Genomic DNA, 25,397 nt, shown 5'->3' on the forward strand with positions numbered 1-25,397 from the left:
AATGTGCTCTAAACTAAATGGGCTAAACCCTATTCGATGCTGCGGACTTTTTTACACAAAATTATCAGGTTTTTAAGTTTTATTTTCTTGAAGTCTAACTTGGTATAGTCCAATAAGTATGAAAAAATGTCAAAATAGGCGAAAATGAGCAAAATGGGGCACTATCCGATGGCAGACAGGAAAGAGATGGGCACCACGAGATTCTCCGGAAAATTCTACATAAGATCACCTATATTTTATCAACCTGCAGGCCGTATTTTAATTGCGTCTGTTTTTCGTTCGTTTTTGCCCATAGTGCGATGCCAAGAAATTACTTATAGAAGTAAAACACAGTAAGAACATTGCAAGTTTTTAGAAAGCAATAGTTTTTTTTTCTATATTGGACGTAATCAAAGCCGTTACAGCGGTTATTGCAATGAAAAAGAATCATTTTTTGTTTTATCTCTTTTACGAGAAGCATAAAATTATTTCTAAGATCGCTATTGACGAAACGTAAAATGATCCTGATAATGTTTTCAGTGATTATTAAAATCTTTTTTAATCGTCCAATATAAAACAGCTCCAAAAGCAAGGAGAAGACTAACCTTGAGCAATCGAGCTAGACTACAATTACCCGCAGAATCGGTTCGGTATTCTCGGATAAGAATCATTCACGTTCGACTGGCATGGCAGAATTTTCTGACACTAACTGACAGCAGACACAGTTTTCCTCGGAAAGTTGTAAAACACGTGTAGCACTCGATGTTTTCATGATCTGCTGATTGCAAACAACTTTACCATTTCCAGCCGAAGTACTATATTTATTCTATCATCCGCGCCGGTTCCACGCTTGCAAAGTGGAAATAATATCGGGTTTGGGAATGACTCATGACTTTACGATTCGAAGGGGTACCTACCGATCATCAGATAGCCTTTTCCCTTATTCAAATAACTTCACTCCCTCGGCACTTTCCATCGGATCAACGCACAGCACAACCCCACCACACCAGAAAGATAATTTCCTACTGCGGTAAAAAGCCTGTAAATTGCTTACCGCGCGCTTGCTAATAGTGTTAATTGTCCGGGTCTGACCGGCCACAAGCCACAAACCATTCCGTGCCTTGACTCGTTCTCGGACGCTGCAATGGACGGACGGCTTCGGCGGGTCGGACTCCAGCAGGAGTGGAGTAGAGCGGTCGGTTTTAATGAACTTCTTTCTTCTATTCGATTTCATTTCAGGCCAATAGCAGCATATTTGTACAATCACAAACAGACTTTATCAATGGAACCACAGCGGTTGCCAAAAAGACGGAAACCTGCATCGGCAGGTGGGAACACGGTACACTAGAGCCGCTGCAGATCCAAGTGAGTATTACGAAAACTTGCCTCGTACCATAGTAAGTAAGCACCCAAGCATGCACCCATCCTCCAAACAAACTCCGAGCATTTGTGCTGCGTGCAGATGAAGTGGATGATATACAGAAAAAAAAATCTGATTCTTTAACATAATAGCCAGAGGAGAGCATGAACTAGGTTACGTTCCCCGCCGGGGACGTGTCAGTTCAAGCTGTCAAAATTCCTTTATCGAACAAAATTACTTTTTATTTCCTCTTGTGTTGGATTCAACTCCACCCGATTGGTCTAATCCGTTATGATGTAGCGCGTTTTAATGACGACGATGAGGTGTAATTATTCGATTAAACGGTGACAGGCGCATCACAATTTCGCCTCGGAACACAGCAACTCACTCACGATCGAGATCGAGAAAAGCAATAAGCAAGCAACGCTCCGCTGAGCGATGCATTTTTCATTTCACGTTCCTTTCATATGGTACATCTTTCACCCTAAGTAGTTTTTTTCTTTCTTCTCTTTCTGCTCCATTGTACTTTCTTCTCGACACTTCTCCGCCGTAATAATGTGTATACGATAATTTTCTTATCATTATTGTGTTGTTTCCACTCAGGTACCTCCAGTACCATCCGTAGCAAATTTAACTGTAAAGACCGAAAATATTAGTTCCGGCAGTCAGATAACTTACCATAGCAATAATCTTAATAATCATAACAATGCTAGCAATAAATCAGACGGATTAGATCAGCGTCATCATTATCAACATCACAACGTTCAACAATTACAACAACAACAGTTACATCCCAACAACTACCACCCAAGACTAGCTCAATCCTTTATAACCGGTACTTCTGCTCGCACTACGTTTCTGCGGCTGTCGGAACACCGTCCTCGCTATCCGATCGACCACGACAGCCGAAAGAACAACGACAACAGCAACAACAACAACAACCGCAACCATCAAGAAGACGCTACAACGCTTGATCTGGTACTGACGCCAACGACGACTACAAACACGGTCACCACTGCAACAGTAGCACCGTCCTGTCTGTCATCGCCATCGTTCGCTCTGAGCACCATTAATCAGACCTTGGCCGGTCGGGAAGGCACGGTCGGTCAGCAGCGTCCACCTGACTGCAGCGTTATTGTAGCGCCTCGCAGCAACCGTCAGTACCAGCTACTACGCGAGCATCAACAAAAGTACTCATCGACATCGACAACCACCACAGCAGCAGCCGCCGCCACCGCCGCCGCCGCCGCAGCCGCCAGTAGCTGGGGAGCACCGAACTCAACGACTACCGACGCATCGTCCAATCAACCCAGAAACCTTAACGATACGGCGGCATGCCCGGTTGTTCACGTAAGTGATCATCACATGTTCGTACGGTGTTTCGTTTTGGAACGAGGACCGTTGCATCCGTTCTAGTACCACCGTTTCTCGCACACAAGTAGAGCAACACTACTGGCAACCGATGCACGACCTCTCGTTCCTTGTAGTTATTCTGTTCCTGCTTTGTTCTGTTACTGAAATAGTGAATTGTAAATCAAACACAGAATGTATTATACACGAAACAAGAAACACCTGAACCAAGCTCGACCCTTAAATACCGTTTTACTTAAAATGTCAGGAATCATCAAAGCTCACAAACTGGCCGCCGCCGCTGCCGGCGGCTCCAATGCAAATGTCGCAGCACGGCTTCACTTTTGTTTTATCAGCAGGCTGAAATCACCTTTCGCCGGCAAGCATTAACCGATCGGGTGGCGCCCCCTGCATGTGTGTATCTGGGTATGGGCGTGTGTGTGACACTTGAATTGGACTCGCATGTCTTCCGCGCTGCGACTGTCAAATTACGATTACGGCAAAACCGGGACCGCGGAAATTGGATTTAATTGTTCGCCATTGTTTACCGCGACACCGCACCGCCCGGCTGGTTGGTTGGTTGGCCCCGACCAACCGGTCGACTTTCTTGCGGCTTTCAAGTGTTTCGCTTCTGTTTCAAGCTTAAGACTTACTACTTATACGTTACTGGTTTGATTAGTTTGTACATAGAGACGTTAAGTTCATTAGTCAGTATAGTCACATTCTGTTAAGTTTACGTTTTATTTAGGCGAGGGCTGGCTACTAGGGATAGGGCTTATAGGAAAGTTGTGCATTGTGCAATGACAGGTGACTGGGGCTACTGCGGTGCACTGGTTTGGAAAAAGAATATTTCACGATGGAGCTTGATGGGAATTTGGAATGAATTTATTAGTCGGAGTAACACTGACAAAGTCAGTTGTCAGTTTTTGTTATTTATTGATTAACATTTATTTATAAGCTCAATCATTTTATATGACTAGTATTATAGTTTGTATTTAATTTTTAAGTTTTGTATCTCAACTCAACACTTTTGGTGGTATAAGTAAATTTCAAATTCCCTCAAATACAAGAGTATGAACTTGTATCAAATAACGAAACTAACGGTAATCATAAATCTATATTGATAGCCTTTTAAAATTTATTGTAAAAATTACACTAGAATCTTGAAATCTGGAGTCAATTTTCTCATTATGGGGATTGAATTCATTTTCCTGCATCTGTCTCTACTTTTCATGTTGGGTAGGAAACCTATTTTAAGCAGTCTAAGCGGATCACTGATTGTTTTACCTTATTAAAGGGTGTTCACGATAAAATTGCAACACACTTATATTGCTGTAACTTTTGAATCGTCGGGTAGAAATAATTGAAACTTTGCATGGAGAAAGCTTTAAGTGCAATGTTTATGCTGTGTGAGTCTTTTTACCAAGTGCACAAAGATATGAAAAATGGAGTCGAAAGAACAGCTCGTTTGCGAAAAAAATCTGCACAACTACATCGAAAAGAAGAATCTATCACATCGTGCCATCGGTAAAAGGTTGGTAATCCCGAATTCTGCGCTTTCTCGTGTCATAAAACGGTTCGAATCAGATGTTCGATTGTCGATCGTGAGTCAAAATGTGTAGAAAAATGGCATCGGTATACTGTTAAGGATCACACCCGCCTAGTTGGGGCCTTCTACGGGAAACCAAACTCCTCCGTTCTAGAGGTAGCAAACACAACTAACTTCAAAAGTGACTTCTTCCTCTTCTGAAGTCTCACAACGTTCCTACACTCTCCTGGTAGAATTTGGCCTCATGCCATTACGCAAAGGCCGTGATGGAGTGGCATAAAGCAAGTAATGTCGATTTCGTGCCAAAAGATCATAACCCCTCAAATACACCGGTGCTGCGGCCCATCGCGAAATACTGGGCTATTATGAAGCAGAATCTTCTGAAACATTCTAAAGTAGTCAAAACAGTTGATGAAATGAAGAAAGCATGGCTAAATATGCAAAACATGTCGATTTTGAGGTTGTGCAAAATTTCATGGGTGGGGTTAAGGTCAAAGTACAGGCACTCGAATACGGAGCATTATCGTTCGATCGGTTTACAGCAATAGCTACCATAATAAAATATCCGAAAGAAGAATTAATACATTTTCTACAATTTTCGTAGTTGTGGAACTTATGCGCATTAAATTTTATCGTGCATATTAAAACGCCAAGTGGCTAAAATCAACTCGCCAAATGTTGCATGTTTATAAGAGACTAGCTGACCCGACAAACTTCGTATTGCCACAAATTAACCTGTGTTGTACATAAATCATGAATCTCGGATGATCTTTGTCACAATCTCGAGTTTTGCAAGCCCCCCAGTGGGCGGCGCTTCCCACGGCGGTTCACCGGCAACACTCGCGACCGTCTCGTCCTGAATGATCTAGTGTTACTATAGATAGTTTTTGTGGTCTTGTATTGACTAATGTGTTATGGAAGAGTCTCGAATTTCTCGAGTTCGATTAGTTTTTGAGTTTCGCAAAAATTTCTGTTTTATTTGTATGAGAGTCCATATCTCCCTACCACAGGGGTGAGAGGTCTCTAACTATCGTAAAATAAATTCAAGACTCAAAATCTTCCACATGCCAAATTTGGTTCCATTTGCTTGATTAGTTCTCGAGTTATGAGGAAATTGGTATTTTAGTTGTATGGGAGCCCCGCTCTTAAAGGGGAGAAGAGGCATAACTCGCCAAAGGAAAAATTCTAGCGTCCTAAGACCCCAATATGACAAATCTGGTTCCATTCGCTTGATTAATTCTCGAGTTATGAGGATATTTGTATTTCATTTGTATAGGAGCCTCCCCCCCCCGCCCCCTCTTAAAGTGGGGAAATCCATAGAAAATATACCATAGAAAATATTCTTGCCTACAAAAACACCCACATGATAAATTTGGTTCCATTTGCTTGATTAGTTCTAGAGTTATGAGGAAATTTGTATTTCGTTTGTATGAGAGCCCCCCTCTTAAAAAGGTAAGGGGTCCTAATTCATCATAGAAAAAATGGTTGCCTCCAAAAACACCCACATGCCAAATATGGTTCCATTTGCTTGATTAGTTCTCGAATTATGAGGAAATTTGTATTTCATTTGTGTAGAAGCACCCCCTCTTAAAGTTGGGAGGGGTCCTAATTCACCATAGAAAATATTCTTGCCCTCGAAAACTTTCACATGCCAAATTTGGTTTCATTTGCTTGATTAGCTCTCGAGTTATGACGAAATTTGTATTTCATTTGTATAGGAGCCCCCCTCCTAAAGTGAGGAGGGGTCCCAGTTCATCATAGAAAAAAATTTTGTCTCCAAAAACACCCACGTGTCAAATTTGGTTCCATTTGCTTGATTAGTTCTCGAGTTATGAGGAAATTTGTATTTCGTTTGTATAGGAGCCCCCCCTCTTAAAGTGGGGAGGGGTTCTAATCCACCATAGAAAATATTCATGCCCTAGAAAACTTTCACATGCCAAATTTGGTTCCATTTGCTTGATTAATTCTCGAGTTATGAGGAAATTTGCATTTCATTTGTATAGGAGCCCCCCTTCCTAAAGTGGGAAGGGGTCCCAATTCATCATAGAAAAAAATTTTGTCTCCAAAAACACCCACGTGCCAAATTTTGTTCCATTTGCTTGATTAGTTCTCGAGTTATGAGGAAATTTGTATTTCGTTTGTATAGGAGCCCCCCCTCTTAAAGTGGGGAGTGGTCCTTATTCACCATAGAAAATATTCTTGCCCTCGAAAACTTTCAATGCCAAATTTTGTTCCGTTTGCTTGATTAGTTCTTCAGTTATGAGGAAATTTGTATTTCATGTGTATAGGATCCCCCCCTCCTAAAACGGGGAGGGGTCCCAATTCATCATAGAAAAAAATTTTGTCTCCAAAAACACCCACATGCCAAATTTGGTTCCATTTGCTTAATTAGTTCTCGAGTTATGAGGAAAATTGTGTTTCTTTGGTACTGGAGCCCCCCCTCTTAAAGTGGGGAGGGGTCCTAATTTACTATAGAAAATATTCTTGCCCTCGAAAACCTTCACATGCCAAATTTGGTTCCATTTGCTTGATTAGTTCTCGAGTTATGAGGAAATTTGTATGGAAGCCCCCCCTTTTAAGGAGGAGAGGAGTTATAATTCCCCTTATAAAGAGGGGAGGGGTCTCAATTTACCATAGAATAAATTCTTGTCACCGAAAACACCCACATGCCAAATTTTGTTCTATTTGCTTGATTAGTTGTCGAGTTATGCAGAAATTTGTGTTTCATTTGTATGGGAGCCCCCCCTCTTAGTGGGGGGAGGGGTTTCTAACCATCACTAAAACCTTTCCTGGCCCCAAAAAACCTCTACATGCATATTTTCATGCCGATTGGTTCAGTAGTTTTCGATTCTATAAGGAACATACGGACAGACAGACAGACAGACAGAAATCCTTCTTTATAGGTATAGATGGTATGGAGTCAACTAGTTTTATCATTGTAATATGAACAACCACAATAGTTTTGTTTCTTTTACAGTATTATCACGGTTTTATGGCTAGCTATAAGTATTTTTTGACTCGTGAGTTTTGGTGTTGCGTAATACCATAACAATACCAGAGGTAATAATTAATACCGCTATGAAACCTTTATAAAAATCACATAAAACCAAGCGGCTTAAATTGTTTACTGGAAAAGTAAGTGTGATCCGTTTTGACAAGGCATCACTTGTTCGGACACAACTGAAGGATAATACTAGAGGTCAGCGGATCTAGGAAAATAAACAAACCTACATACCTCTATGTAGTAGCAAACTAGTCTAGGAGCCCAGTAAGCAAAATAGTCTAACAAGCCAGTCATTAATCATCATATGTTCGAACCTTGGCTCGGCGGTACTTGCTTGATAGAGTCAGTATGACCTAGCCTCGTATTTGTCCTGTACTTTAACAGTCGGCTGCGAAGTCTGTTCATAAAGAAAGATCAAGTCTTAGGAAACCCAAAGCTTTGCTTTTTAGAGGTGATTTCTTCGGGGCACTGACCACTTTTGCCCGTTTTGGAGTAACCGGTGTATTCGTAGGGGAGTCTCTGGCATCACTCGTGATATGCGACCGTCTCGCCCTGAATCATTCATAAAATGTTCACCGTAGATTTCCGCAGAATAGTTTACTCCGCCAAACAGTTTTCCGCGAAACATTGTGAAGCAAAATGTTATAAAACCCTCGTTTCGTCAAATAACCTCCCCAAGGGCGATGTTAAGTAACATGCCGGATAAGCCGTCAACCGTTTGTCTCAACTCCACAGTGACTCTAAGGGGTTTTAGAGCACCCTCGGGACGCACACAAAGCACATCACTAACCAATGTTACTCTGACCAGTCGCATCGGTTTGTCAAGAGATCCATATTCGTGCATTAGGTGCCATAACTGGTCTCCATCGACTGTGTCTTATACTGGCTTCAGATCGATAAGCCTTGGGTTTAAGACTTAACCTTCTTTATCGACAAAATTTGCAGCCGACCAGATAATTACGCGGCTAATGCAACGATCCTACTAACTCTAATAGCACCGCCCAGCCGAGATTCGAACATAATGTACATAAAAGTTAAAAATCAGCAATACGTTCATATATACATGCTAATAAATCTTATTTGATGCGCAAAATTGGCATATCCGTGGTATTTTAGAGGCGATATACGTGATGAGGAATGAACATACGCGTTTCATCGATATAAGTAATTGTATACGATAATATCCGATTGAGCCCGACCCGCTCGGTACTGCTATGCGATTCTGTGCTGAATGTCGTATGTATGTCAGCTATTATTATATACGACTGAAAATCAACTTGGGAGGACTTTATTAAGCTTCAGTTACGATTCCGAGCTTGTTAAGATTTATTTACGATAATTTTCGGTTATTGATGTTCGATTTGGTGCTAGCTGGGGTGGATAAGATCGAAAAATATGTGATACGTGGACATATTGTATTTCCGACATTTCGCAAGGTAATATGCCCCACAAATCCTTAGACTGTCGACGAGGCTAGACTATTGTTTCCCCTTGTTTTGCAACATCGCCTTGGAGGTAGAGAACTATCGGTCTTGTTAGTTTATTGTACATGATATACTTAGAATAGCTTACCATACCTTAAGGTCATGTGAAGTTCGTACTAAGCATGACCTCCGGTCAAAATTCGTCTGCGGATTTCTCTTCTGCAGTTGTTATCTGACGTCATCACGGTATACAAATTCGTCTGCCACCTCGAACTCGTTCCCGTTGATTACAACACTATTGCCTACGCGAGCTTTTGTGCGTTCGGGTTATCCTGCTAACAGATACGTTTCAGCTTGGTGTATGGTTCAGCAACCACATGTAATATCTTTCCAACAACGTCCATGTCATCAGCGAAGCAAGATGCATCGAAGATCGTGCCTCGCATGTTAAACCATCGCCTTTTCGAAGTCCCTTGTGTGTTTCAAACGAGCTTCATGACGCGCTTAACGTCCTCACACAGTACTGTATACCATTACCATCTATTGGGACTTGAATCAGACTTGTCAGCTTCACGGAAAAATCGTGTTCATCCTTTATTTTTCATAGCTCTTCACTGTCGATGTTATCATATGTGGCTTTAAAATCGATGAAAAGATGATGCCTAGCGATTTGGTATTCGCGATATCTTTGGAGAATCTGTCGCAGTACAAAGATTTGTACTGCTTTCACTACTTCAGCATTTTTGTATACTTGATACAACTCGTAGTTCGTGCGTCTGCGATACACTGCATTTTCCGTTTGCCATCAAATATTAAGCGTGGAATTTTACGCTCAACGTGGTTATTTCTGTAAGCCGTGCGGTGAGACGATCGTCGAAAGAACTCAGATTGGCGCATCACTCGTGACGGTGCGATGAATCATAGTCAAGTCAATGCGATCTGCTAATACGTCGAATATTATCATACATTGGAGGAGTACTCGTCTACTTTCAAGTGTCGGTTGGTTGAACAGCATACATCGGCTTACATATGGTGGAAGGTTTGTTCGGTCTCTCCAATTAAGGATCTGTAAAGCGTATCGAATGAACTGCCTTTATACACGTTCGAGTCTGTTGACGTGGACAGCGTGATGTGGTTCCCAAACTTGCACTCCATATTCGAGAACACTGCGTAGGGTGCATGCAGTAAGGTGCTCTGAGGCTATAAACATCAACAAAAAATGTGGTATTCCTTCTCAGAAAACCAAACATTGCATATGTCTTAGCCGTAATGGCATAGATATGTTCCACAATTTTCATTTTGCTGTCGATTAGAATCCCCAAGTCCTCAACTACGCCTTTACGTCCTAAGCTTGTTGTCTCCATAATGTAATCAAAAACAATCGGCGCACGCACCCGCGTGGTCGAGATTATGCAACATTTGTTGACGTTAACTTTCATCGCATTCAATCTGCACCATTCCATAAGCGCGTCAATGTCCATTTGAAACGCACAGCAGTCTGTTAGTGTTGTGATCACACGGTAAAATTTGAGGTCGTCAGCGTACAATAGTTTCGAGGATTTCGCTTTTCCACAAAGTTCCTTGATGAAAAGAATGAACAACAAAGGTCCCAAGACACTGTCTTGAGGAACAGCAGACTGAATCTGGAACGGAAAAGAGCACGCCCCGTCAGATACAACGGGAATGGGTAGACCCATTCTCCTAAACTTCTTCACCTTCAGAGTATGTGAAATCTTATCAAGAGCCTTGGCAAAAACAACATACACAGCGTCGATTTATTGTCGTTTTTCGATTTTATCCACAATAGTTGATACATAGCTTAGCAAGTTTGTAGTGGTCGAACAATTTTTCATGTAGCCGTGTTGTTCTGCAGAATCGGACGAAAGCCCGATTCGCAGCTGCAATTCGTCGTTTCGTTTCACGGCTTACGTCGTTATCAACTGTTACCAAGGTTCCATGATATATTAATTCCTGCACTACTACCTATAGTTCTCCATTCAGCACCACTTCGGCACCAACACCGTTTAGAGTCCCACGATCCCTGCCAGCAAACATGTACTTCGATTTTACGGTGTTAATGGTAAATTCCAATATCGCTGCTTCCAATTTAAAAGGTCTATATAGGCCTCTTCCACTGGTCTACGGATAATCCCGATGACATCGACGTCACCCGCAAAACCAAGAAGCATGTGAGACATTGTGATGATAGTCCTGTTCCTTTTCAAAAGAACAAGGCCCTCCATATTGCACTTTTCAAGGTAATAATGCATAGCAGGTTAGAGAGTGCATCGCCATGCTTCAGTACATTCAACATCTGACGTATGAGATTAATTAGTTTTGTCAGAAAACCAGGTTTTAACATTATCTACCACAGCTCATTTCGTATAACTAAATCGTACGCCGCCTTAAAGTTACTACTACTTTAGCAGCCGAGAGCCGGAGTGGCTCTTGCCCTATCAAGAATTCCCCTCCATTGTACTCGGTTCTGGGAAACTCGTCGCCAATTCGTTGCGCGTCGGTTTCAAGCTGGTCGAGCTATCTAGCACGTTGTCCCCTCTATTCCGTGTGCTGGTGGGGTTCTAGAAGAGAACGGATTTCACTGCACAATCGTCCGGCATCCTTGCGACGTGGCAGGCCCTACGTAGTCTCCCAGCTTTCGCCAGGTGTACGATGGGAATCTCTCCAAGCAGTGCCCGTAGATCGTGATTCATATGCCTCCGCCACTCTCCGCTTGCCGTTTGTAATCCGCCAAAAATAGTCCGCAACACCTTTCGTTCAAATACGGCTAGTGCACGTATGTCCTCCGTAGGCAAAGTTACTGTCTCAAGTCCGTAGAGGTAGACTGGTCTGATTAGCGTTTTGTATTTCGTTAGCTTTGTGCGGCGGCGAATGCTCCTTGATCGAAGCGTCTTGTCGAGCTTGGATCTCCTTACTCGTATTATTGTCGGCGGTGACCAGAGATCCCAAATATACGAACTCATCAACCATCAACCTCCAGTTCGTTGCCTTTAATAATCACTGTCCGTGGAAGGCAAACGTTGCTTTCTCTGGAGCCTCTCCCTACCATATATTTAGTTTTCGACGCATTGATTTGTAACCCAATCCTCCTAGCCACCGTTTTTAATTTGGCGTAGATTGCCCGTAATGATGTCGGTAATGGCGTAGGTTTCTAGTAATGATGTCGAGGTCGTCTGCGAAGGCTACTGTTGCTGAAGATCGTTCCTCTCGTTTCTATGCCCGCTCGCCGGATCACACCTTAAAGTACACAATCAGATAATAGGTCAGCAAAATGTACTCCCAAAGCTTGTTTAGTAACTGACCAGGGTAAACATTGGATCCGTTGTAGATCCGATTGTGAAATTAAAATAAAAAAGAAATATTTCAGATTTCGATTTCATATTCTTTTTCACTTAATTTGATACTAATTTTTCAACGTTCCGATTAGGGTAAGCGGATGTTTCAAGTTAAGCATAAACCTTACTCAAGACCAGGAGCATCTAGTTTCTGAAGAGCGCTCCACTTTAATTTCATACTTTCGGCCAAATTAGAGATGCTTCTTGACAGTTTTTGCGAGTATAATTAGCTTCCTTCCATGTAACGCGTCCTTAAAAATGATTTGCATGAAGAACACTCGGCGGGCAAACTATTCTGTACATGTACATGATATCGTGCTGCAACATGATAGTCCCGCTGGAGAGCACTCCGCCTTGCATTTTCACTTGTTGCAATCTCTCCGAGAATACTTTCTGGCAATTTTACACTGAAGTTTCCCGATGAGGAGGCCATAACAAGATTATGTCTGTGTTATAAATAACACATTCGGTTATTCATAACACATTATGTAACAAATCGAAAATAAACTAATTAGGAAGCAAAAGCAAAATAAATCATGTTTATAACAGATTCAGATAGGAGTAACACATTGAGTTATAAATGAGCAATATAGATTCCACCACTAAAAATATTACTTTTACGATCTTTACTACTTTATATCACTTTCATAACAAAATATGTTACTTGCAAAAAAATTAGCAAATTACCATCAGCATTTTAAAACTATATTAAATACGTCACTTCACAGTTACTAATGTGTACTTGCTTTCATATCTTTATTTGCTAGCTTATTTTTGGAATATCTGGAAATGTTAACAATTAACCTTTTACACAATATGTTACAATTTAGATAAAATCATTACAAGGTTTGTTATAAATCAAGTATTAATTAAAGGAAATTTTGTCATAATTTTTGTTATTTTAACCACTTATGGAGGCTAATTTATAACAACGGTTGTTATAATTTATCTAATTAATAACAACCGCTGTTAGAAAGTTAACTTTCTAACTAAGTTGTCGTAGTAGTAAGGGAAAGCCACCATCATTTCAAGGATTTGCCAATGTATGTAGGTAGAATTACAGTAGATCCCAATTTGATTATCAAATGAATTTCACACTAATGCTGTTACAGAAGGGGCTAAAAGGGACTGGGCGGACCCACAAGAGTCGACTTCCAGCATTAGGATCCTTTCATGTAATAATCAATTTCGCCGTATCTATTTTAACCCACGTGATGATTTGTTTGTTTTGAATTGAGAAGTGCCATATTTGCTTCATACCGTAAGGATTCAGGTTGGCAATCAACTCCATCATCGAGCCTTCCACATATATGATATTAATAATATGATATTATGATGAAATGTGATATATATGGGCAAAAATAGAACAATCTCACCAACAATCCTTCGAATGGAATAGAGTTGCATCCTTTGAGTTTCCATAAGTGCTTCCAATCATTAATTTAATTTTTTTTCTGGTACCCATGTGCAGTATTAAAACTCGTTTTGGCCAAAGATTTTACTATATAGTAGGAGGCGCTTCATAAGCTGAAACAAAAAAAAAATTAAAATAACTTACATTAGGCTTACCTATGAGCAAGGCCGTGTGGCTCCATCGGCTGCCCAAAACCGCGGTTTTGAGATCAGGCAACCGGGAACCATCCAGCATCGCACCTCCTAGCTTGGCTACTCAATAGAGCATTACCGGGTATGGCCACGTGGAGGCGCTAGGTAGGGGCTTAGGATGGCTAGAGCCTAGAGATATTGAACGCTCCTCATTTGCCTTCCCCATTTCATACCCACAACCGCTGTTAGAAAAGTTAATAACAAAAAATTACAAAATAACATGATCTGTTATAATTTTGTTAGGTCCTCCTGACCGGCTTGCTAACATTTCGTAGCTAATGCCATTTAGAATAAGCTTTTACCGTCATTCAAACATTCAGTTTTCAGGTTCCAGCTAAAATTCCTATTGTTTTTTTTACCAAATTATAAACTGTGATTGTAACTGAAAAGTTATCCAAATTTGGTCACAAAACTTTATCAAGGAACGAATATGTTTATTGATTCGTGAACTTTTGCTTATTGCTTCACCTGTTTCCTAACGTGAGACTCCTTAAACTTGTTCACCACTTAACCTCAATTTGTTCGAATTCCTTAACGAACCAGAAACAGAAAATCTTTCGGGAAATCAAAGGTCACGACTAGTGTTTAAAAACTTCTACCTCTCAAGTTATGTTATGCGTATAGCATTCCAAGCCTCTCGCAAAATGACGTTTACGTAGCTAAATATTTGTCAGTTTCAACTCTAATTGCACGTAATTACGCCGTGACAGTTCGTCTGTTTTTTTCTTCTTCTCCTTAGTAAAATTACACAGAAAAATCTCAGCCTAATGAAAGGAAAAAAAATGACATGTAAAAAGGTGTCCGACAAACGTTCGAACCACCGTTGCCCAACGGTCGAAAACGGTTGTCGTCTTCGGGTTAGCGTGTTGACTTGTAAATTGTACCCATATCCCGCTCTTTGTCCACCTCATCATTACGTTTAATTACCGTCATCGGCATCGCGGATTGCTGCAGTCAACAGTACCGGCTTTCTGCTTGCCGTTTTTTGTTGTTGCTGTTATTTTCAGTTGCATTTTACCTTTTGCACTCGCAACTATGCCTTTTAATTTCTTTGTTTCCAGCTGGAAAGCGCAACTGTTGAGCAGGTTCATTTACTGTATAATAATGCAATCTACCTTCGTTTGCAACTACCCGAACAACGACCGTAGAGAAAGGGTACCTAGCTGCTTGCTACACCGAAAAAAATAAATGCAACAACGACACACAGCACAGACGACACTCACTCACACACAGGTTCACAACAGTGGCCATTGTCTCGCAATGCGGCACATCGTCCCATCTGATGCCTTGCGCTCCAACTTATGCTCGAAGAGATTCTTCGGCTTCGGGAGAAAGGAACAAAAAAGCATAGCTATCCGTCCAACCGTTGCTGGTTGGTCCCACCGTTGTTGTTGTTGTTGTTGCCTGGGCTTCTGCAACTGCACACGCGATAATAATAATGATGATCAACATTACTATTCACGTAAAAGTGCATTGTTTTCAATTTTTACAGCTCGTGCGAGTCGTTCTTCTAGTACCGCGAGCAAACCGTACTAGTCTCGGCTTTCAAATGCTTTACCGGCCGTACCGTGCTGCTGGGATTCTCCGGAATGATGACATTGCGGACGTCTACAGCAATCCACTCACTGCAGCATGTATGATAATTGCATTTAACGAGCAAAAACTTTCAGCTTTTTCGTGAAATTTGGACAGCTTCGTAGAACCGTTGCCTTTTTTTTGCGACCGGTGCGTGGCTATCTGCAATTCACGTTGATTAATTATTTATAAGCCTTTTTTCTTCATGTGCCTTCATCAAGGTGTGTCAGTTGGTGGAATTTCAGGTGGTCATAAAACGTCGGGTTCATTAGCCTAAGCGTTTGGGTTAAATTTTAATGGATTTCGTTTTTTACGGCTCGTCCAGATGAGTTCGTTGCTGCACAGCATCAGTCGAGACGATGGCCCTTTTCTAATCATTCGTCATGTCTTTGGTTCGCTGTTCGACCTTGTAGCAATTATGTTGAAAATATATCCGGTCTTTTTTTCCTGCATCCACAGATTAAACGTGAACCGTGCCAAGTGTCCGAGGTTACTACATCGAACAACTTCGAAGCCAGCACAACGGCACTGACTGCCGTTGTGAAGATCGAAGCCCAATCTCCGAAGGCCGTGGCCTGTTCGTCCAGTTGCGGAACCGCCGGGAGCACGATGGACCATATCGGAATCACCAGTACGCAGAACAATGCGGCCACGATTCCGGTCGGCATTGCCGTCGCTCGCCAACGGTTACAAGAGTCCACTGCGGCTCCAACATCGCAGCTCCATCAAGCCAAAGATCTGAACCGGTTCGGGATAGGAATTGCTGCCACCGCAGCAGCTACCGGATCCACTGCTGATTTAGGTAATTTTCGTTAATTTATTTTATGCTCACTTTTATTTATTCTCGATTACCGAGAATCGACCTGTTTTCCCCGTATGTAGTCCTCTGCAATTTTCTTTACGACCAGTACTAGCCGTCTCTTTTCCGCTTATTAAACATTGCCACGTTTATCTTAATATGATTTCATTCCCCTGAAACGTCCCGTCGAGACCACATGTCCCTGGCTTTGCCGTCCCGCTTCCCACCACCAAGTTCCCTCTCACGTTGCATTAATTTATTCAACTTGTTTATGCATAATTATCACATATATTTTTTTCTTTTCTCTTTTCGAACCATTTTCCATTCACGTGCATACCACACGATTCATCAACAAACGTCCGTGCGCACGCGGGGCAACACCACTGGCACCACCATCACCACCACCACAACCGTCGCCACCCTCTGCGGGCCAACAACCAATTCAACAACACATATTGCCATTTGTTCGACACTCGCACATCACTTCTTCATCTCCACCACGCCGCGCCGGTCTCCATCGCAACCGCCGCCACGGCCACCGCCATCAACGTTTCCTTTTATTTCTCTCTCCTGCACCACCACCAAATACAGGCTGCAGCACGCCGAGTCTGAGTCAGAACATGTTTTTCGCAGGCACCAACTCTACCATGATACCCCTCTCGTCGGAGGCAGTTACGATGGGCGTGACCAACGCGGCCGCCGCCGCTGCCGCTGCCGTCCAGAATGCCGTTAGAACACCGCCCGCCCTGTGGCAGTATCCCGGTAAGTCTCCAATTTTCGTTTCTGTTTCTTCGCTTTCGAATTTCGCTTCCCCTCTTCGGGGGCATCCCAAGTCACGCCCTCGCTGGGACCGAAAAAGAAAACATAACCACAAGGGACGTGTCCACATGTTCCAGGCCCCGTTCTTATTCTTCATTATACACATTCGGGGAGCTCTTTCATGTCGTGTATTTTTTGCGTATTTTTTGTGGCTTCGATCGACAACCGAAACACCGCTCGCTGCTCCTGCTGCTGCGGCAGGCTATGCGCTGCGGCAATTAAAACCAAGAAATGTTCAAAGAATCTTATGAATATGTAAATTGAAGAGATAGGCTATTGAAAGGAGAGTGCTTCAACCGGCAATGCGCACAGCAGCCCGGCTCCGGGGGGAGCAATATTTCACGGTCGTTCATTTATTCTAGATCTACGACGGGGGCACGCCACGTCACGACAAATGCAGTCGCGGCAGCACCTTCCCCCGCTCTTCGTCTCTCTCGAGTGGCCGCGGTCGGTGGGGGTTTTTTGTCGAAGTATCTCCCCGACATGACATTAACATATTATTTAACACAACATTTGATTTAAGGGCAGCAATTAATTGCATCATCTTGCGCGCCTAACAACGGAGCGTCAAGTATCCACACAAGTAAGTCTGTGTGTAGAGTCGTGTGCAAAACGGCCATACCCTAGATCTGGTCGTCGGGACTATATGGGCAAGATCACCACCGCTGCGTTGCGCTAATCGCGACCAGCTCAGCGCCATAAATTAATAAAAAAAAAATCACCAGTCATGGCGGTATTATTATTCTGTTTAAATTTTAAACGGTGTCTAGTTGTTCGTTCGTTCGGAGAAAAGATCACATCCATTGAATATAGCGAATGGATGTAATTTGCTGTTAATTTTCTCAGTAATCGCGTGTTCTGAAGCCATTTTCAAGTCATTCTAATGATGAGTTGGGAAAAGCACTACAGACTCGTTTTAAATTGCACTGAAACGTTATATGTTGTTTTCAAAGAAGTTTTATTTTCTTAGTATTAAAACTATAAATTTGTATTGCCGAAGTTCTTGTTGACATGCTGGCACACCTACAAAAATAGATCTACAGCACGGTAGAATTATTTAATTTAACAAAACATTCATTTCAAAGGTGGTGAATTAAATAAAGACAAGGCCTAACTTCATTTCAAGTTATACAATACAATTACCTAAAAACATCCACGTAGCATGTTACACAGTTACATGCATGAGTTACAGTAAAATAAAAAATAAATTATCAAATTAAGATATATTCATACAAAATACCATCTCTGAATGGAGCGTTTCTACACGATAGGTTCCTTAAAAAGCTGAAATCTAAAGTGAACCTTTGTGATTTCGCCTCAAACCCTTTAACGGACAAACTTGTAAAAACGACGCGATCAAGCTGATGACTATTTTCATGAAAGTATATTTAAAAGAAGCTCATATTTTAATTTTCATGCAAAAATAATCATAAATATAAGAGGCTTATGTCTGTCGGCAAAACGAGGGGCGCGATATGTATTTTCGTGGTAATAACCGCCCACGTTAAGCAAAGACTCAAACCAATCATACCAGATTACATTCAAGACGAGCAAAAGTAACGTAGTTGCACTTCATAGAGTTACATAGCGTTAGCGTTACATAGTGTACCTCCAATTTGCTCTCAATTAAACGCGAGGCGACGCGCGGGGGTTACAGCTAGTTATCTATATGAGCGCAAGTAAGAAATACTGTAAAAAATGTCGGTTTTTATGTCCATCGTTTTGCCAAGTTATTTTTTCAACTCAGGTTTATTACAAAATTCCAAGAAAGCATGTAAAGAAATCACAAAACATTTTCGAAATGAATCATTTTGGTAAAAATGGCCAAAATTCGCTGGATATTGGGCCGTATGAATAAAACACTTTGCTCTGCTTTTCCCGTGTTAATCTTATGGGAGAGTTTGCTTTAACTCTTTTATTCATACGGCCTTCGCAAATAACTTGTTTTCTTATTTTGGAAAATGACAACTCTTAATCGCATGGTCACAATCCCGAAAACGGCCAAAAGAACAAGAAAACTATTCTGAATACATTCTTCATATTTTCCACTGAAGTTTTTGGAGCGTCTTAGTACAATACGAAACCTGCAAATTAAATTTAGAAAAACTTATCGAATTTAATTCTACTAGGGTACTTGATCCAATAGTTGTGGTAGTACCAATAGTTGCGCTACTATTCATTATTAATACATATTTTCGTCACCGTAGCATTTTAGATAAAACAATTACATTCATTATATAAAACAAGTTTTTAGAAGCATTGGTAGTTAGACTACACCATTTAAAATTAAAGCATTATTTGCTATATAGTTTTGCTACGATGTTTTTTCACTTAGCAACCTAGCAATGTATATGGAATACCACAATTAAAGGAACATCAAACTTAATTAAGGAAACATTAGTGCAACTGTTGGTACAATATAATTGAATCGGAAAATTCATTTTTTCTTTATAAAGCTATTCGTACAACGAAAGCAATTGTCTTGCCTTGTATTTGATAAATTTATATCCCACAAGCATTAATTGAAGCATATACCTCAATAAACAAGTAAAATGAAGTTATATTGTGCTTAGTAGCGCAACTAATGGATCATCTACCCTATATAAATTTTAAAAAATATACATGCATAGTAGAATTAAATTAGATAAGTTTTCTTTTTATTTAATTTTCAAACATATTTTTAATTCAAAACTAATTTCGAATGTGGCTATGTGGCTCTAAAAGTGAAGACCACCTACAGACGTTAAACTATGTTTTTAATGTGCACCTTCTGCAGATATTGGCATTGGCATCATTTTGATGCAGAAATCACTTTTAAAAAGGGTGTATTTATTTTCCCGGTAATTATGTTTGAAAAATTGTATCTCGAAAACTATGGATTGCTCTAAACGTGTGTTGTAGACATTTGATTTGATTTGATTTGATTGATAAGCTTGAAAGAAATATACACTGTAAAAAATCACCCGTTCCTATTCACCCTTTCCAAGCTTATTCTGAGATGGAGCAACAATTATTAACGAATTCCGTAGAATCACGACTTTTTTTCAAACTAAGGATTTTTTTCATCTCATGTGCATTTTGAATAAGAATAACAATTGCTTATGCGATGTACAATAAAAATAGGGTGATTTATGTTTTTTAGACAAGCGTTACGCCTACTCTATTTTGGACATTTTCCACTTGATTTTGATTCAAAAATAAGAAAATATAGAAACAAGTTCCTGCAATAGTGCAAGTTGTTCCAATAATGGTGGAATTTCAATTTCTATCTTTTCTATCTATAAAAGTTTAAACATGTGTACATTCTTCTATTTCGTGTTCATATGACGAGTGTCCTAGGCTACTCGTCGGCAATTCGATAAGCGTCTTAACACACGCTAGTCGGCTTCAACCTGGTCTACCCCCCAAGCACATTGGACATTTCTACTCCGGGTGCCGAGCGTGTTGTTGACGAGAATGGATTTCATTGCACAATCGCACAATCGAAGTGGCCGGCCCACCGCAGTCTTCCAAGTTTCGCCGAGAGTACGATGGGAATCTCCCCAAGTAGTGATGCAACTCGTGGTTCATACACCAACGCCACGCTCCGCTATCCGTCAAAAATAGTCCGCAACACCTTTCGTTCAAGTACGGCAAGTGCCGTAAGCAAACCGTCTTCCATAAGCAAAGTTACTGTCTCAAGTCCGTAGAGGACTACCGGTAGGATTAGCGTTTTGTACATCGTCAGCTTTGTGCGGCGCCGTACGCTTGATCGAAGCGTCTTGCGGAGGGAAAAAGACACTCGATTTCCACATTGAATGCGTCGTTGGATATCCTTACTCGTATTACTGTCGGCAGTGACCACAGATTCCAAATATACGAACTCATCAACCACTTCCAGTACATCGCCGTCAATAGTCACTATCCGTGGAATGCAAACGTTGTTTTCTCTGGAGTCTTTTCCTGCCATATATTTAGTTTTCGACGCCGCGTTGATTTGTAACCCAATCCTCCTAGCCTCCGCGTAGATTGCCTCCACCGTTCCAAGGTTTCTAGTGATATCAAGGTAATGTGCGAAGGCTAGAATTGGATACTCTTGCTGAAGATCGATCCTCTCGATCCTCCACAAAAATATGATGCGTGGGCTCGTTGTGCTCTCGACATTTCTGGAGGATTTTTCGGAAAGTAATACTTTGATCCGTAGTAGCATTCACTTACTTACTTACTTACTTACTTACTTACTTATGTGTCCATGTCCGCCGGTCCGGCAGAATAAAGGGATGAAATCAGAGATCTCCACTGCTGACGGTTATCCGCCATGACTTTTATCTGTCGCCAGGACAGGTTCTCGTCTACAGTCCGCATGTCGTTGGCTAAGCTGGGTCGCCATGAGCCTCTGGGTCTGCCTCTTCTACGCTGTCCTTGTGCTTCTGTGCAGACCTCGTTCACTCCTTTCCTCAAGATGTGTCCGATCAACTCCTACCTACGTTCACGAATTTCTGTGGCTATCGGTCGTTGATAACACCGACGAAGGAGTTCCTCATTGGATATCCAGTTGTCATGCCACCAGACACGAATGACGTAGTAGCACGGACCTCCATAAAGCCCGCCCGATACTGCCCTACGAAATTTCTTGCTATTGGAGATAGACGACGCAACAAAATCTGAGAGAGCACCTTTTAGGCGGCGTTGACCAACGTGATGCGGCGGTAATTACCGCAATCTAGCCGGTCACTCTTTTTGTAGATGGTACAGACTACACCTTCCATCCACTCCTCCGGTAGTTTCTCCTCCTCCCAAATCCTAGAAATTATCCAATGAAGTGCGGTTGCTAGCGGTTCTTGACCATTTTTGTAGAGTTCTGCCGGGGGTCGGTGCTTTCCGGCGACTCTATTATTCTTCAGTTGACGAATTTCTCGCCGGATCAGGAGCCAGCACGCTGTTGTCATTTGTAGGCACTCTTAGGTTAACTTCCGTTGCGTCTCCCTCTGCTATATCGCCTATGAGGTGCTCATCGTAAAGCAGCTTTCACCTGTTGGCCACCTTGCGCTCGTTTGTGATTAGATTCCCTCCCTCGTCCACACATGCCAGGTTTAGGTGTGTAGCCCTTACGAGTTTCGTTCACCTTCTTGTAAAACTTGCGCGCGTCATTAGCCCGGAATAGTTGTTCCAGCTCCTCACGATCTCTGTCCTCCTTCTGGCGTTTTTTACTCCTCATGATCGTGATCAACTCATTCCGCACTCGTCGATACTTGGCCTAATTCTCTCTCGTGGATATGCTTAGATAGTTTTTCCAAGCTCTTTTTTTCCTCTCGGTCGCTTGTTGGCATTCCCCGTCAAACCAGTCTTTTCGTGCACTCGAGGTTTCCACTCCTAGAACCGCGGTTATGGCCTCGTTGACGACCGAGCGTATCATACTCCATCCGTTTTCGAGGGTCGATGCCTCGAGCTCCACAGAGGAAGGCAGAGCTATATCCAGTAGTTTTCGGTAAAACGGGGGTTATCTAATTGCCGAATGTTTAACCGAACATTTAAAATATTAGAGTCTGGCAACTCTGCCAATTGTTGACATTATCAAACTGAACAAATGGGCACAAATTTGACGTGATCGGCATCTTGCCGGGATACAATGAACAAAATTGGCTCGAATAAGGTGCATAGTGTTCTAAGCGACTTACCCTTGGATTTACCGTTCCTTTAAAGCCTGCCTACTTTACCCACGTTTCTCGCTGCCAGTACTATCCAATATTATAGCCGTCCCCGGCGAGGACTCGTTGCGTTCCTCTGACACCAGTAAGAATATATGTAGAATTCAGCATGAAGGAAATGTAAATAAGGGGCCTATGAATAAACCCACGCTAATCTCACTTGACATCGAAGGGCCAGATTCTACTAATAATTTGGCAGACTCGGTAACCTTGTGGTAACCCTAGCTGGCATAACCGTACTATTTTGGAGGCGATATAGGTGATTAGAAATAATTCAAAGCGTATATAAATACTTATACAGTCGGGATAATATCCGATTAAGCGCAACTCGCTCCAAAACGAATTACAATTCTGTGCTGAAAATCGTATGTCTGACAGTTATTATCATTATATACGATTGAAGCTTTAGTTGCGATTCCAAATTTGGTGAGACTTATTTTACGATAATTTTCGCACATTGATATACGAGTGATGGTGCTAGCTGGGACGAAACACCGCTTGGTTTTATTTACAATTGTGCTGACATGTTGCTCGAACATGCTAGTTTGTACCCTGCTGATTCGTGGTGAAAGAAAGTACCGAAACATCAATACATGTTATGCAACAAAAACTACTTAGAATCGGAGTTCTAAGAAGATTCTGAGTAGCTTCACTCAATTTATAAGTGAAAATATTTCTAATTATACCCCATTGACGAAGAAACTGTCAAAGCCGAATTCAATCGAAGAAGAAACAACGGTACCATCTTTTTGAGCACGCCTAGTTGCATACAGTAAACAAACCGAGTGAAGGTCTCTATTCCTGGTAGAGAATAACACTGACTCGGTTAGTTCAATAGCGCAGAAGATGTCTACAGTATTTTACTTAAATAATTAGATGGACTTTACTTCAAATCCATGAGTGTTGCCTTGGTTGTCTATTGTATCATGTAAACAAACTAGTGCCGTGGATTCGCCAATTTAATTAAATTTTTTTGTATAATTATGAGTGAATACAATGCACAAAATCATTAGTATTTCTTTTTGATGAAAAAAAAAACAACTCAGGCAATAATTCAGACTTTTATTAGCGGCAAGTAAACTTTCTAGAGTGCTCCGGATGGTTGGAAGTGCCAAAAAACTAAAAATCGACAATAAACAGATAACAATATAACGATGAATTTGGCAGAAATCCAACTTTTAATGAAACTTGTAACCCAGATAGCCATGTTACTTATCTGATTGATCTGATCGTTTCCTTTGCCGATGAAAATATAGATTGGCAAGCGAAGGCAGAGAAGTGAAGGGCGAAGAGAAGTTGGGTGCCATACCCACTGCCATAAATTTACTCTGACGGCCCTGTTGATAAAGGGGTTTGCTTTACTTGCCGTGGAGGCAAACGATGGTTCATTTTAGACAGATTTTTAACAGTTTTCCTTACAATTGTTAAAACTTCACCACTAGGTTGAAATAATGTTTTTCGGCTGAACGTGATTCATTTCAGCTGGCCCAAGTATTGTACTTATTTGTTAAACATTTTGTAAAATAGTCAAATTTATTGATATAGTTTGTCATTTGTATGTTGAAACCTTCATGATTAGTTATTTTAGACTAAAGGAAAAGCGTTTTCTTGTCTTATTTATATTTGAATTTGATGAGATGTTGAAAAGTAATTTTTCATTCTTTAAACGAAACCGTTAACTTATGTTGCCTTATGCGAAGCGACAACCTCATTGATAGACCAAGACAGTATAAAGGTTTCACCTCGTAAACTTTTATCCCCGTTCGCGGAAGACTAACATGAGCGTAATCCTTTCCACCTCCGCGCTGGGTGCCCATCCTCCGATAACGTGTATATGCAATTTCCTCCTGACGTGAAGAATTAAATTCAACATTTGTTTTCCCATTCATCCTGCGTCGTTCATCGTCATTCGCTCGATTGGCGTGCCTCTGTTGTGTGGGTGGTCCACTAGCAGGCTGTCAGCAACAGCAGCAGCAGCATCAGCATCAGCATCAGCATCAGCAGCATCAACAACATCAGCAACTGCAGCAGCACCCACCGCAAATTCCACCGCAGATGGCTCTGATGGGCTCGACAGCAGGTTCGGAGAAAAAGCTTCTCGGCTATCTGGTACTGGATCGGTTCGTTTCGCCCGAAGAGGAAGCTGCTGCTGCTGCCGCCATCAAGAAAGGTAAACGGCCACCGGCCGGGCTCCTATTGCTATTTGCTGTACCCCTCGGCTGTATTGGTGATGTTGCACGTGTATTGTGGATGTTGTTCTTGGTGTTATTATTCGCTGTGTGTTTCATGTTCAATGTTTTCAATTTATTCCTGTTTCGATGTCGTGCCAGCGTCCTCCTAAGAAAGAAAAAAAATTAGCCAATAAAAGTCTGTTAATATTAATGGTTGATTTGATTACACATATAAACCAAGCGCAGTGCATCAAATAAGCACCTTCAGTACTAGGTTAAGTTTTTAAAATTTTGCAAACTTAAAAACGCATGTCAGTGACATCTGTGACACGCAAAAACAGTGACAGTCACAGCAAATTCGGTTCGAAACTCTCTCATTTCCGTTTGATGCTTTTGAACCATCCGACTGTCATGTTTTATCGGTCGCTTGTGTTGTGGTAGAAAGCAATGAGCTTTGATATAGCGACCTTCCCTGTCCCATCAGTCATAAGTATCATCTAACGTTGTTGCTCGAAATAATAGACTCAAAATCAATCATTTGAATTTCGTTAGAGTGATTGACAACCGTTTGTGTCCACTCCTTCTGACGTTATCGGTTTTCAGTAAACCATTGAATTGATAACATGCTAAGTGTGCTGGACGTCATTTTATCTGTGTCTACATTTGTTTATGGAAGACAATGTACAGATTTGTTTGCTGAAAGGCAAATTGTACTGTATTGT

At 41.5% G+C, this 25,397-nt stretch overlaps 1 protein-coding gene across 3 annotated transcripts in view; it reads left to right on the forward strand.

Moving 5' to 3' along the window:
* LOC128743715 (protein winged eye) overlaps positions 1 to 25,397 on the forward strand; it is a 193,628-nt gene that overhangs the window by 144,777 nt on the left and 23,454 nt on the right. For all 3 annotated transcript variants that reach the window (XM_053840340.1, XM_053840342.1, XM_053840341.1), the window contains exons 5-7: positions 1,219 to 1,344; positions 15,659 to 16,001; positions 16,590 to 16,760. In XM_053840340.1, the coding sequence (XP_053696315.1) occupies positions 1,219 to 1,344; positions 15,659 to 16,001; positions 16,590 to 16,760 (640 nt within the window). The remainder of the gene's footprint in view (positions 1 to 1,218; positions 1,345 to 15,658; positions 16,002 to 16,589; positions 16,761 to 25,397) is intronic.

This window comes from Sabethes cyaneus, chromosome 3 (assembly GCF_943734655.1).
Source record: "Sabethes cyaneus chromosome 3, idSabCyanKW18_F2, whole genome shotgun sequence".
NCBI lineage: Eukaryota > Metazoa > Arthropoda > Insecta > Diptera > Culicidae > Sabethes > Sabethes cyaneus.